This window comes from Leptosomus discolor, chromosome 1 (genome assembly GCF_034619465.1).
Source record: "Leptosomus discolor isolate bLepDis1 chromosome 1, bLepDis1.hap2, whole genome shotgun sequence".
Classification (NCBI taxonomy): Eukaryota; Metazoa; Chordata; class Aves; order Leptosomiformes; family Leptosomidae; genus Leptosomus; species Leptosomus discolor.
This window is the reverse complement of record NC_141391.1, coordinates 137,263,766-137,278,355: the sequence shown is the minus strand read 5'-3', so window position 1 is coordinate 137,278,355 and position 14,590 is coordinate 137,263,766. Positions and strand designations below refer to the sequence as shown.

The 14,590-nt window shown below is 39.8% G+C and overlaps 1 protein-coding gene across 10 annotated transcripts in view; it reads left to right on the top strand.

Annotated features, from left to right (window-relative positions):
• The first annotated feature begins 317 nt into the window (after positions 1-317).
• FAR2 (fatty acyl-CoA reductase 2) overlaps positions 318-14,590 on the top strand; it is an 80,697-nt gene continuing 66,424 nt past the window's right edge. For all 10 annotated transcript variants that reach the window (XM_086465807.1, XM_086465855.1, XM_086465875.1 and 7 more), the window contains exon 1: positions 318-506. In XM_086465807.1, the coding sequence (XP_086321933.1) occupies positions 318-506 (189 nt within the window). The remainder of the gene's footprint in view (positions 507-14,590) is intronic.

Here is a 14,590-nt window from a genome sequence, read left to right as displayed (position 1 = left end):
AACTGTGACTGCTGGGTGCAGCTATTGTGTAATATGGAGGATAAGGCTGAGCTTGATTTTTTAAGCTTCTCAGATCAACCTTCTTAATTTTTGTGGTTTGTTTTCATAATAAAGGCTTTTTAAAAAAATCATCTTTAGACTTTCCATTGACTGAACTAATGTGAGCTGCCAGAGCTGACTAGGAAAGGTTATTTCAGACTGTATCTCCCAAAAAACCTGATCTATATCTTGACTCAAAAGGCCTTAAAGCTTTTTTTCTGCATCTTCTCAGGTACCTCCTGGAAGAAGTTAAAGGAAGGACAGAACAAAAAAGCACCATGTCTTCGGTCTCAGCATATTACAATGGAAAGACCGTACTTATCACAGGAGCTACAGGTTTCATGGGCAAAGTACTGGTGGAAAAGCTTCTGCGCTCCAGCCCTGAAGTCAAAGCAGTTTATATACTTGTCAGGCCAAAGGCTGGACAATCAATGCAAGAGAGAGTAGCCAATATGTTGAAATGCAAGGTAAGTGTCTGTATTTTATTCTAGTCTAATCTGAAATCCGTTTATCTGGGTGAAGCAAAGGACTTATGTTATACTCAGTTCCTGAAGAAAAAAATACCATCTTCTGCTCTAACCGTTGTGTATTTTTGTTGTGTCTAAAACATACAAACCAAAAATTTGTACATGAATAAACCTGGATCTGTTTGATTTTGGTAGGTGATGCAGCATTTTACACTGTAATGTTGTAATTGTTTTTCTTCCTTTTTGCATTGCTGTTTGTTGAGAACTATTTTTTTCAAAAGTGTGTTACCTTAGCAAATTTCCTTTTTGCAAGAAGAGCAGCATTTTGCTTTCATGAACTTTTTCTTCCCCCACTTTCAAAGTTTAATATTCAAACATTAGCATTCAAAACTAAAACTTAAGTGTGAGCCCTTCACACCCTACTCCTTTCCCCTATTGGGGCATTAAATTAATTTCATTAGACAAAGCCTAGTAGCATCATTTCATAAGACAAAGCCTAGTAGCAATGTATAGTGGGCTGTAAATTGCTGCAGTATCATAGGGCATCTTCCATCTTCTCATGTCAGCTTCAGTTTAACCTTACTTACGAAGTGGTAGAATACTGTTGAATTTGAAAAGGGTGTTTTCTGAAGTTGCTTGCAGCAGAACACAGACTAAGAGAGACCTGTGAGTTGAAGAACAGACCTGTATGACCTCCACCCATGTGGCTTGTTTCTGTTGAGCTTTTAACTTGCTGCCCCAGTGAGGAAATCCAGATCTCTAGTGTCAAGAAGGATGTCAAAGCCCTTTGCTGCATTTGATGTAAAGATTTGTAAGAGGAAACTGCTAGACCAGTTATCTAGAATAGACTTGGCCTGAGGACCTCAAGGTCCTCAGGAGCTTAGGCCAGTGGTGAGGTCATGAACTTGCTCAGACTCCTCCAACTATGGCAAGTGCCAGAGTTCTAGCTAATGCTTACTGCTAGTGTGAATTTGTACATAGCTGATGTGAAATGAGGGGACAGGCAGATCTGGTCTAGTAAGCAAGGAGTTACTTGGAATTAATCTAAGAAATGTCAACATATCTTTAAAGTGTTAGTCTAAAACTTTAAACAAGACGTGACTGGAAAACTGCTCCTCCTCCTTCTACTGGAGGTAGAGGTAAAATAGCTCTATAGATAACTTACTTAGAGACAAGAAACTCTGGGAGAAGGTAGGCATTTTTCTTCCTAAATGCTTTGAGGGATCGAGCTAGAACAACAGAGTTTGATTTATTTTTATTTTGGTGTGGTTTCAACAGAGGGTAGGTATTTTCATATTCAGGAAAATTTCTGAGTGATAGAAAAGGAAACCATCACGTTGGTTGCTTTTTTGGAAGTCTGTCAAACACGCAATTTTTCATTACTTTGCTTTTCAACTAACATTTTTCAGCTGTTTCTACAGCTTTCATCACTGAAGACTGTGGTTTTCATTGTAAAACAACAAAATCCCAAATGTGATGTGCTTGCGTAGTTTTTTGCCTTCTTTTTTTTTAAAACCACTAAGAAAATGACAAAACTAGCTATTTTCCAGGACTTCTATAAGCTTTGTTTGCATTTTATGTATAAATATTACTGGCTTAACTCTTCAGTTGGCCAGCACAGCCTAGTGGTGGTGTTTGCTCCAGGAGAGGTTCCCTAAGATCTCTTTTATTGCTGCAGCTGGACTAGATGTGCCTTTTTTTTTCCTAGTATGTGTCAGCAGTTTTAGATATGCCAACAGCAAACGGGACTTGATAACCTCTCATTGAACCTTTGACAGCCTGCTTCAACATGTTTCAAATGAACAAAAGAAGGAGGCAAGTCACTAAGATAGGTTGCTGTAGCCTTGAAAAGAAAAAAAGCTCTAGGGATATGCTCACAACTCATTCAGGTTCCTTCAAGGAAGAAGGTGCCTTTTTGATACTGTTCTTATTAAAATATAGCAAAAATACTTCCCTAAGGCAGAAACCCAACTCTTCAAAGGCTATTTCCATGCGAAAATGTTGACAGCCTTTGTTTTTTTTCTAGAAATGAAACTTAATTCCAGTGACTGTTAATTTCATGGCAGATGAACAGAGCAAGAAACATTATTCTTAACAGTTTTGCAGATTGTTTCCAGTTGAATTTGCTGTATGTCTTTAAGCCACATAGTCAGTCATTCACAATCTAGAGACTACACTTTCATTTACAGTTGTGGTTTGCATTCTCTAGTTTGGGAAAACCTTGAGCTACATAACAAATAAAAATGCAGCAAAAGCTTATTCCTCTTCAGGCAACATTTGTATTTGACATTCCTGATTATAATCTCTGATGAAGAATGCATATATTTGAGTAAACACAGGACAATTCAGAATAAAATCCCTTCTTTTCCTTACGTGTGCATACGTAATTTCTAATCTGTACTGCATAATTATTCTTTTCCCCCACAAGCTGTTGGATTTAATGCAATGCAGTATTTTATCTGGTTTTAGGAGAAAATACTTTTATTTCTCTTTTGTATTCTGCCCTATGTAATCTCCTTTACTGACTGATTACACATCCACTTTGAAAGTAACTCTTTCTTCTTTTATGTTATGCCTTGGCCCACTATTATCCTCTGTAATTTCTCATTTTCATATCCAGAAGGGGAGTTTCCCAGGAACCAGAGGAATAGAGAAAAACAGGTTGGCAGCTTCTAAATATTCTAAACAAACAGGTAAAAATAGTATTTGGGGTGAAATGAGGTGAAAACAGCTAAGTAGATGGCAGGAATTGGTTGCACTGCATAATGCTTAGGTTCTTCAGGTAAGGTCCTCTGAGGACATCTGATTTTTGGTAGTACTTAACAATATTTTGAAAGAAATTGCCTATCAGTTTTGATCTCTCTTCATATATCTCTGTGAAATTTTGGTGATTTCTAACATTATAGCTACAGGGGTTTAAACTTTGAGGTGTCACATTTGTGAACTGTCTTGTTCACAGTGTGTACATGTGAATATGACGGAAGATGACTGCTGTTAAATAAAAAAGCAATTTTAAGTCACAAAAGGGCGGTGAGGTGTGAAGGGGCAAAACAGCTTAGTTTGTGCTTCTAAAATGTTTCTTATCTGGAATTTTTCAAATTCGGAATCCAACATGAAGAGTAAAATATTAAAAATGGTTTGGGCATAAATCAGAATTCTTCCACTGTATTCTGTAGTAGCTAAGCCAATGGCATTGAAATGTAATATAATGCGAGTTTTCCTCAGATCTTGTAAAATTAGTTTTAGATGAAGATGCATTATTGCATTAATATGAAACGTATAATGAACAGATACTCAGTTATCTCAGCATCAACTCCAAAATGAACATGTTCATTGAGGAATGAGTGGCACATAGTGACCTTGCCTATTTATGAAAGGAGATGTTCTATTTTCCTGCAGAGAGTCCCTGAGGGAATCAAGCTATTACTCTGTGCTTAATGAAATGCCATGTCTGCATGGCACAGAGCACAGCTCTTACACAGAAAAACATATTTTAGTATTGGCTTCACCCTGGACATGTTTGTAGATGTGGATCACAAGGCAAAGCTTGACAGTGCTGTTTAGTCATTAGTTGATGGGAGGTGTGTATTTATCAGAGGTAGGGAATTGTTTCAAGGAGTGTTTTTTGTTGTCTGATCCCTCCGTGCATGGAAATAGGCAGAAATGCTTGGAGGGGTTGTCTCAGATTCCCTGGAGAGCAGTTATCGGGCTAATGCTTAGTCACTGGTTGTAGCTTTCACGTTGTCCTGGGAGAGCTGAGCTTTTTCCATGCCCTGCGTGCAGTGAACCATGGCTGCTTGCTACTGCCAGGCTGTTCCTCAGAGCTATTTGTTCAGTGCTCCTAATTAGAAAGATCAGTCAAAGTAGGGAGTGGAGAAGACGCTTGTTAATGTCTCTGATAATTCAGAGAGAAAAAGGGGAGGCTGTGAGGCTGATAAAAATGGGGAGCAGGTATTGCTCAGTGTGACCAGAAATACTGTAAAATGATTCTGCTGTTTCATTCCTTCCAACCACAGTTAACCCTTAGGGTTAATCCTTATAGTTGAAGTGGATGATACAGATAAACTACCTTCTCTTCCCTGCAAAGCTTTGTCTGGAACTACACATTATGATTGGACCAACCACTGAAAACAGCACAAGTCCAATGTTATCAGACACCTTTGCCTCTTCAGTATTTCCTTGTCAAGTGTGCTATGCCTATCAGCAAATATAGAGCAAGACCCTCTATTAGCCCTATAAATTTCACCAAATCATGCCAGATTTCACTTTTTCCACCTCTCCTGACTATCCCTTTCTACACTCCCTCGCTCGTGCTTCTTGCTCGTCACCATAAGCAGTAAAGGTTCTCAATGCCAAACCAGTGCAGCATCACTCCTTCTGGAGTTGCATGACCTAGATCTGATGCAACCACTGCAATGGTGCATATATAAGTACCTAGATCAGAGTAATGAGGTTTTTTGGTTGATGGAACAGGATCCCACTTGCTCAGTAAGAGGTCTGGAAACTGCTAATCGGAGTGAAACAGAGCTGGAGATGTTTTCTGGGTTATTATTTATTTAGATTTGCCTTGCTTTTGTCAGTATATTATCAAAAATAACTCTGGTATTTGTGTACCAAAGGAACAAATCTGTCATTTTAACAAAAACTTGTTTCTTACTTGACCCCATGGCTTGTAAACCATTTGGCAGAGAGGAGCTAAATCTTAAGGGCAGTAACATAACTGACACAAATGCAGGCAAGGGTCTCAAACCATTCTGTTCCTCTTTCCTAAGCTAACACCATCTGTTGCCTTGTTCCATTTCATTTCTTTCTCTTCTCCAATTTGTGTTTCTGTTTGAAGAAAACCAGTAAGGTTTTGTTTTATATGTTAACAGCTAATAGCTCCTTCCTGCACCACAAGGAAGAGCCAACAAGACAGCTGGTGCTTCCAGCAAGATAACCTTTCACACTGGACAAAAAAGAAGGCACCATTAGTCCTGAGCTCAAGACTCACTCACATGCCCCTGGTGTCACTTTTTCTGCTGTTGGATGTTTGAAGCCATGCTCCTGCTGCTGCTACTTGGCTTTAGGCTCTGCTGGAACACAGGCATCTGGAACAAGGAAAATGCTTAGTAAGAGATCCTGAACAAACAATTAGAGGAAAAAGAGAAAGCATCAGGTCTGCAGAGGCTATCAGAGATAACATTTGGGAAAAAAGAGTTTGTAAATAGCATGAGAAGGAAAGCGTGAGGAGTAGGGCATTATCGTTGGTGAAAGTCAGGGCAAGGATCTGGAAGAGAATGGAGTTGAGGAGCTAGATGGAGGAAAAAAGTAATGGAGGACTACAAAGGGATGTTGGTAGGGATGAGGGAGAAAAGGAAACCTACTTTTCTGTTATTGATACATGATAAATTTTATTTGCCTTATGTTGACATTCTGGAGCCATAGCTATGCAAGCACAGATCTCTGTTCAAAAAGTCTTTCAGTCTGAATGAAAAGCCTGGTAAGGTCATGAGCAGAAAGAAGAGAAGTAGTGTAGGGTGATTAGAGGGCCCACGGGAATGAATCAGCACCATGATTTTTAAGTTCTAAAAAGTATTATGCCTGATTTAAAGCCAAAAACCTTGTGCCTGTCCTATAGCCCTTCTGAATTTGTCATTTCTCTTGTATCAAGGTGTTCAGACCTTGTTTTCCTGCTTTTCTCAAATTTTGCTAAATATGTTAATCTTCATCGAGCTTTTAGGAGCATGGGAGAGGGGGTTTAGGTCGCATTTAAGTCAGTCTGTAAAAGAAGTCTTTCATCTTTCACTTAGATATTACTTTTAATTTTTTTTTTGTGGTTATTTATTTAAACTGCAAAGTAATTTGTCGATGAGTATCTATTGAACAACACAGAGGTTATTCTCTACCCCTCAGTCTTATTTGCATTGCAGAACATAAGAAGTATGAGAACTGCCCATCCTGTTCTCTCCTCTGTGCGGTTACTGAAACATATGCAGAACTAATATTTTATTTTACAGAACAAGCTCTAACTCTTTATTCTTCCTTTGATCAGTTAAGTTGTCCATTTCTCCCTTGCTCTCTGCCTGTGTCATGACATCATGTAGACATCCCTGTGGCCTGAGTAATTCTCTGTTCCTCCTAGCCACTAACATCAAGAGTCTGAAAGAGATAGTGTTCTCCAGTTTCAGGGGAAAATAAAGTCTCCTTCTTGTCTTCTAATTAAGATCAGTCTTTGATACTGTCAAAGTAGAGTAGGTATTCCCAGGAAATTTCATCTCCTATTTTAATCAGTAGGGAATATGTTAAAACCTCTGTAGTGACCTTTATTATATAAAAAAATAGGAATTCTATTCACTGCAGTTTCAGCTAGTTTTTTATAAGCTTGAAAATGCAAATCTCTTTCTAACTTGTTTTCACACTCCTCTCTCTGCACTTTTTCACAGTGTCCTGGTTTGGGGCACTTTGTAAGATGGCAAATCTAAAGCTAGTAATGGGTATGACATAAATGGTATGGAATAAGGGGTGGAATGTCCTGGTTTGGACTAAACCAGAACTAATTCTGTTCAGTGATTTTACTTTTCAGTTAAGTCTCTTCTAAATAACTGCACTTTCTGAAGTCAATAGCAGGTTTTTCCAGGCAGTGACTGCTTCTAGCAGTGATAACACTCGATGTTTATAGCTAATACCAAGGAATGGTGTGCAGAAAGGCCCTTGCTTATACTTGCTTCTACAGCAACCAAGATCACTGCTAAATTCTGTATCCCGTGTTGAGGTGCCAGAAGTGAAAAAGGGTCACAGCGAAGTGAAAGTTCACACCTTCAGGGAGGAGCGAACCAAACAGGTAACCCAAAACTGACCAACATTGTATTCCATCCCATACACATCATGATCAGTATAAAGCTGAGGGATCATGAGGGTCAGGTTTTTTCTTCTTCTTCAGTGGCTGACATCCAAGGAGGACTGTGTCCATTCTTCTGTCTGTGATCCAAATCCGTGCATTCATGAATCCAGCTCCTGCATCCCATCTGCTGATGAGTCCAGCTTGGGACTGCCCCAGTGCCAGCCCTGCAGCATTAGTGGTGACGTATTGTCGTCACGGGGGGAGTTGGGTTCAGTATTGATTTCATATATATTTGTATATATTTTATTATTTTTCTTATTAATATGATTTATCTTTTCTTATTATTGTTATTGTTTCATTAAAGCTTTTTTAGTTTTCCAATCCGTAAGTCTCTCTCCCTTATTCTCTCTCCCTTCCCCTTCTGGGGAGGAAGAGGGGTCAATAGAGAGCATCTGTCATTCATTAGTGGCCAGCCCAGCCCTAATCTGTGACACACAAGATCACAGAATTGCCAAGGTTGACAGGGACCTCTGGAGATTGCCTAGTCCAATTTCCTGCTCAGAGCAGGTCAGATAGAGACAGTTGCCCAGGACCATGTCCATCTGGGTTTTTAATCCCCAAGGACAGAGATTCCACAACCTATCTGGGCACCTGTGCCCGTGCTCTATTGTTTTCTTATATTCAGGTAGAATTTCATGTGTTTCATTTTTTGCCCATTGTCTCTTGTCCTGTCACTGGATAACCCTGAGAAGAGCCTGGCTCCACCTTCTTATTTACTCTCTGCTATCAGATATTTATAAACATTGGTAAGATCCCCCTGAGCTTTTTCTTCTCCAGGCTGAACAGTCCCAGCTCTCCCAGCCTTTCCTCATAGGAGAGGTGCTCCAGTCCCTTCATCATCTTCGTGGCCCCTCACTGGACTTGTACTGGTACATCCATCTCTCTTTTGCGCTGGGGATCCCACAACTAGTACACTGCTCTTCCAGATGTGGCCTCACCAGTGCTAAGTAGCAGTTAGAGCCTAGAGGTTGCAGTCAGGCTGCATTTGCTCCCATATGTAAAATGAAATGCGTTTTTAGTTCTCCATGAGCAGTGATATTTTGGGACACTTGTAGCCTGTATCTGCTTCACAATATTTTTTCTTTAATGTGCAAGAGTGTCTTACAGAAGAAAGAGGGAATCTCATCAGCGAGTTAGCAAACTAAGATTGCAGTTGAGTCACAACTTTAAAGGATATTCATAACATTGCTTGAATTTGCATTTATGCCTATGTGCTTTCTGGTTTGCAGCCAAGGCCCAGTTCCTGAAGTCAGGAGAATTTTTCTTGGTATCTTCATTTATCTTTGGTTGAGTATCTCAGGAATGGTGGATTTCACAGAGGTGATGGGCCCAAATAAGTAATTATATTGTCCTTTCAGTTATATGTCATCATGTTGGATTTTCTTTTTGCTCTGGATAATTTTGTTTCTTACGGAAAAAAAATGTGTGTGTGAGTTTTATTTCAGTGCCAATATTTCAACTTCAGATGATAAAGATTTAAACATAGTATGAAGTGCTTGATACAGGAATGCAAATGCATTCATCTGTATCTTTGAAACCAATACTCTCTGACTCCAGCCTAAAAGCCTTGGAGGATAAGCAAACTAGACAGTTTCTGGGTTTGGAAGCTACCAAAACCAAGAAGCAATGGTTTTATTGGTACTGGTGACTCTCATCTACTTTTTTTGCCCATGTGATTGCATCTGAACTTCACCTTGTGTATCAAGTTGGAAATGGAAATGGTATCCTAATACTAGATTTTTGCAAGTAAAGGGAAGATTTACATTCTGTAATCCACAAAATTTGCTTTTATGCCAGTCAGAGATCTCTCCATCCAGAAAATTGTTCCTTTTTGGATGTGGTCTCCTTGCCAGCAGAAAGCTTTCAGCATCACCACCACTGCTGTCTGCAGTGGTAAAAGTCAAGCAAGTGAGAGAGAGAGTGTGCATTAGAGGTATGGAATAAATGTGGCACAGGGGAGAGTGATGGTAAAGAGTTCAGCATGGCATTTTCAAAGAGGACAGAAAAAGTACAAAGAACATTGAAGAGAAAAGCTCCAGTCTACTGGCTTGAGAGTTTACATCAGTAACAGAAATTGGAGCTATTTCCCAGCAGCTTTTGCTGTCGTCAAGGCCATGGAGCAACATCATTAGAGAAGTCCTGTTGGGTATCCTTTGTAACCCTCTGATTTCTCCTGTATCCTGGTTTTGCTCAGGCATACAGGAGAGCTGAGCTTTTAGGCAGCTGCACAGCATGCTTTGTGTTCACAGTTTTGCCAAGTGACCCGTTCACCAACAAGGCCTTCAGCAAACATGTTTTTAAACAATGTTTGTCATTTTGCTGGAGCCCGTGACTTGACTCTTGACGTGTGTGAGTTGGCATGATTCCTTTTTGGGCTGTCGCACTTTAGAACCACTGGACACCGATGGAGCTGCTCATGTATCAAAGCTCATATGCAGGTTTGGGTTCTTTACTTTGAATTGGTGCTGAATAAGGACACCTGACCTCAGGCAACCTCTGTTGGGAACATCTTGGACTGCAAATCATAGTGAAGAATGGAGACTTACCTTTTTTCTTAAACCAATCAGTGATGGAGCTATCAGTTAGCACCCAGACAGCAGAATTTGCTGTTTGGTCATTCAACAAAATATAAAGTTAACTCATGTTTCATCCTTCGTGTCTGATTTTAGTACACTCTATCCCCAGCTTCTTCTTCCATTTTTTCTTAAAGAAAGCTTTTCTGTTTTCCTAAAGTTAACCCTGGCCTTCCTTACCTGTGGTTTTTCTTATCTGGCAGCTGAATAACTGAATGATGGATGCTAGAACTGATTTTATGTCAGAAGACCTTGTAAAGAAATAAAGTTTGTGGTGAACAAAACATTGCGGTTTGAGAAGAAATCCTAGATATAGTGGGGCAGAGTCTTTAATCTTCTGTTTTACCTTCCCAGTCAAAACCCTCAGACCTGATCACTGAATAGTGCTTTCTACAAAGTTGTACTGGGGAGATGGGATGAGGGGGAACACTCTGAGCCTTAGGACCTCTAAGAGAGAACTCCCACCTGGGACACAGTGGTACATCTTCAAATGCACAGTCCAGAGCATTTGTTCTTCTAGGTGTCCTGCCTGCAAAGAAGAGTCACTGGCTCATGCATCATCCTTCTCACAGTCCCTGGCATTGAGCTATGACTGGAAGAATGAAAGCAACTTCAAGATATCCCTATATACCAGAATGCCATGATTGCCAGAAGGCATTCATAAAGCCATTTGTACAGGTACTGACTGCTGCATTGTGTACCAGACAATTGACCCTAAAATTGATCCTCCAGATCAGACAGCTTAAAAGTTGGCTGAAGGTCACCTTCAACTGCAGTTTACCCTAGCATATCCAGCCTATTGTTTTTATTTCATTTACCAAACCCATTAGTGAGAATGCTTTAAAAAAATGTGAAGTTCTGAATCGCACCATTGCATATGCAAATCAAAATGTCTGAATTGTGCCAAAGAACCCAAGTGTGAAAATTGGTTTTCGGTAATTTTCTGAAGGCTTGTATTAGACCTTTTGTTTTCTTTTAAGGGAGCTGGGGGTGGGAGCATTATTAGTGTTAGCCTGTTGCAAATTAGTTTTGCTTCTTGAAAGAAAAGCTGCTGTGGCGAAGCAGCTTTTCCATTCATAGTTAAATATGAATGATGGTGTGATTATGAACAACAAATGACTGGCTGCAGCCAAACATTCAGAGTGAGCTGGTCTGATTTTGCAAAGGGGAAACCTGTTAATTCTGTGAACAGGAATGATTCACTGCCACACTCTGCACTGTGGAGGTGGCTGTCCAGAGCCTGTTGTTTGTGACTAGACTTGTGCCTGATCTAGAGATGGTATAGGGAAAAAAGATACTGGTCTAGATAAATATTTTTAAAATCAAGGCATGCCTTATGCACTCTGTTGAAAATTATCATTAGACTGATTTTAGATCCTATATTTGTTTAGTTACTATAAGCATCCACTTTAAAAATGCTAACTGTAAGATGACTGCTTCCACGGTGTACTTTTGGAATTTAATGTTTTGCTACATCACAGCACCTAGTGCCATGCCATGCCAGGTGGTGCTCCATGCCAATTTCAGGTGTTTCATGCATCTCTGTTCCAGCCTGGCTGTCACAGCTTGTGCTGTACTTCTCCTGAGATGGAATTATGTGATTTCCTATGGTTTTATTGTCCTGTGTGCTTATGTCACCTAATGTGAGAAAGTTAGAATACCTGCAAATCTGATGAGAACTTGCAGCAGGCAAAGTGACAGTGGCTTAGAAGCAAGTCTAATATGACCTACAGCTACTGTGCTTACTAATGTGGATTGTGCTTGTGGAGACTGTGATGCTGAGGTACCTAAAGAAGAGTCTGAGTATTGCAATGACAAACATTTTATGAGCCTTGTTGTATTCATTGGCTTTGAAGAAAGTTGATGCCTCTTTCACTGATGTGTCAGTCTTGTGCTCTTTTTTGGGTCTGTTTTATCCTAAACTCAAGGAGGTTGTGTTGAAGCAAGTGCCACTGAAGAGTCAACAGAATCTTGCCTTGCAATGATACAGACTGAATTGGGTGCATTTTGCCAAGTGTATGGCTCATTACTTATGGGTGTGATTTATATGAACGAGAAAATTTAGAATTACCTCCTCATACATTAAGCTTTGGGATAATCACTGGAGTAAGTAATTAATTTGCCTGTCAGTTCTAAAATATCCCAGCAGGCATGTGATGGGCAGTGGTGGTGGATGAGTTCAGATGAGCTAAAAAATAAATTGGTAGGGTCAAAAACTTGAGCTTGGAGAATGTGTAACTCATTTAGTGTTAGGTACAGTAAGGAAAAATCAGAGCTGAGAAACCAGCTGGTGCCAGTGCTAATCTGCTCCCACAGGGGCAGCACATTGAAATGCTTAAAAGAGTACAGAATTATAAAAACACTGAACTGGAGAATAGCAGAGGGACGGAGGATGTACCAAGGGGAATTAACAAAGGATAAAGGCTTTGAACTGAGACTAAGGCAAGTGTATGCCACAATGCACAGCACATTGTACCTGTGATAACAAGAAACAAGGTTGGTCACTGGAATGGCAGAATTTACCAAAACTCTATGGTCATCATTTTTCTCCCAGTCTGCTGGAGGCATGCATTTGAGAGGAGAAATTACTGATTCTAGTAACTTCTATTTGTCCATGTCTGATTGCACCAAGATTTAAAGGCTGGGACAGAGCTTGGTGTGCTTTTTTCTGGATGGGACTACTAGGCACTGCTGCAATATGAATAAAAAATAATAATAACAAAACCAAAAAATGTCATGTTGTTTTTTAACAAATCTTTGATACTAGGTAACTGTGTGTGTACGTTTGGTCTGCATTATTTTGTTTTCTTCTCACCTCTCTTGCTTCTCTGCTCGTGTCTCCTTTTGTTGCCATCTTGTCTTAAAAGTGGGGTTCCAGAGTTTAGTTTAGGGGCAAGGTCTCTTATTTTGGTTTTGTATCTGCAAAACCCTAAACCTTGTTTTCAAGCCTTCGTACTACTGCTGAGCTCAGCAAAACAGGAGCCTGAATCTGGCTCCAAGCTGGTCATTACTAGGCATTACAACTGTATAATGCTACAAGTATTGCATAAATATAAGCAAACATTTATGGTGAAGAGTCAGCATCTTCCTAGTAGGGAAAGAAAAAACCCAAATGGTTCTTGGCAAATAAAACATGGATAAAGGCAAGTAAAATGCACTTTTGTATTGAATTACCAGGATTGCTTTGGTGGAGCTCCAACACCAGGGCTTTAGAAAGAGGAAAAAAACCCACAAAAAAAAACCCAAAATGTTTTGGGATGACCTTTTCTAAAATAAAAATTCGCATTTTTCGTTCTGAAGGATATTTATTTTGAAAATTATTTCAGATTTTTCTTTTCAAAATTGTGGGACTATAGCTCAAAATTACAGCAAAAGTTTGTAGTTGGTGACAATTTTTTTCATTTCATTGAAAATTTCCCCTTCAGTTTAAGCAAAAATTAAGTTATATAGGTTTTTTCTTTGATAGTGAAATCACCTTGAAGAATTAGGTGTCCAGAGGGCTGTGTAGTATTCTCAAGAGTAAACTAGCATTTTGTTTTTGAAAGGTGTGTAACATGCACAGAAAGCATGTAGTTAGACTCCTCACTTGAAAGCTTCATGATCCTGTCTGTAAACCATCTCGGTCTGACCTCTTTAAACCTTTTTAAAAGTACTTCATTTGCTATTGAAGGTATTCAAGTGTAAACTGGGTGGTAAGAACATACAGTAGAGGTGCAGTAGGGTAACAGAAGGTTTTATCATACTGCTTTCTGCTGGCTACTGCTGAACCAAGTGATAAAGTCATGTTTCACAAGACCAGCTGAATACAACTGTGCTGCTTCTGGCATTGCATGTGCACCCACACCCAAGGAATTAACCACCTGAATAATTTGAGCAGGAAAACCACTTTTATGTGTAGGTTTCTGTTTGGGGAGATTGTTTGCTTTAAGGAAATAACTTTTAAAAAAATCTGCTCTGTTACCTAGTGTGTTGTATCGATGCTTGGAGGCACACTGTCTCCCTGATGTTTGGCTCCCGGTTGTATGTGAGCAGTTCGCAAGCTGCTGTCCTTGCAATGATCTCTAGGAAATTGACTTTATTAAAAGTGTGTATGTGTGTATGTTTTGCAGCAAATTTTTTTGCCACAGGGGCAAAGGGAGTATGAAAACTATGTATTTCATTTATTTGAGAAGCCTCCAGGCTTTCTAGATTCTAGAAGACAGTTTTGGCTGGAGAAAGGCAAATGTTGCACCTGTGGTCAGAAGGATCAAGAGGGACAATTCAGGCAGCCATAGACCAGGCACTTTCACTTCTGTCTCTGGAAAAATCATGGAGTGATTTTTATTGGAGCACATTTCTGCGTACGTGAAGGAGAAGAAGTAGCTGAGAATGGTCGGCATGGATTTACCTTTGGTATCCTTGCCTTGACCAACCTGATCATGTTCTGTGATAAAATGGCTCAATCTGTGGATGAAGGGAAAGCCATGGATGTAATTTACCATGACATTCACAAAGCTTTCAGCATAGTCTCCAACTATGTGCAAACATCCAAACTGGGGTGTTACAGTCAAGATGGGGAAAAGAAACCTCGCTGGACAGTCAGACTGAAAGGGTTTAATCGGTTATGCCTTGCCTGGAGGCCAGTTGTA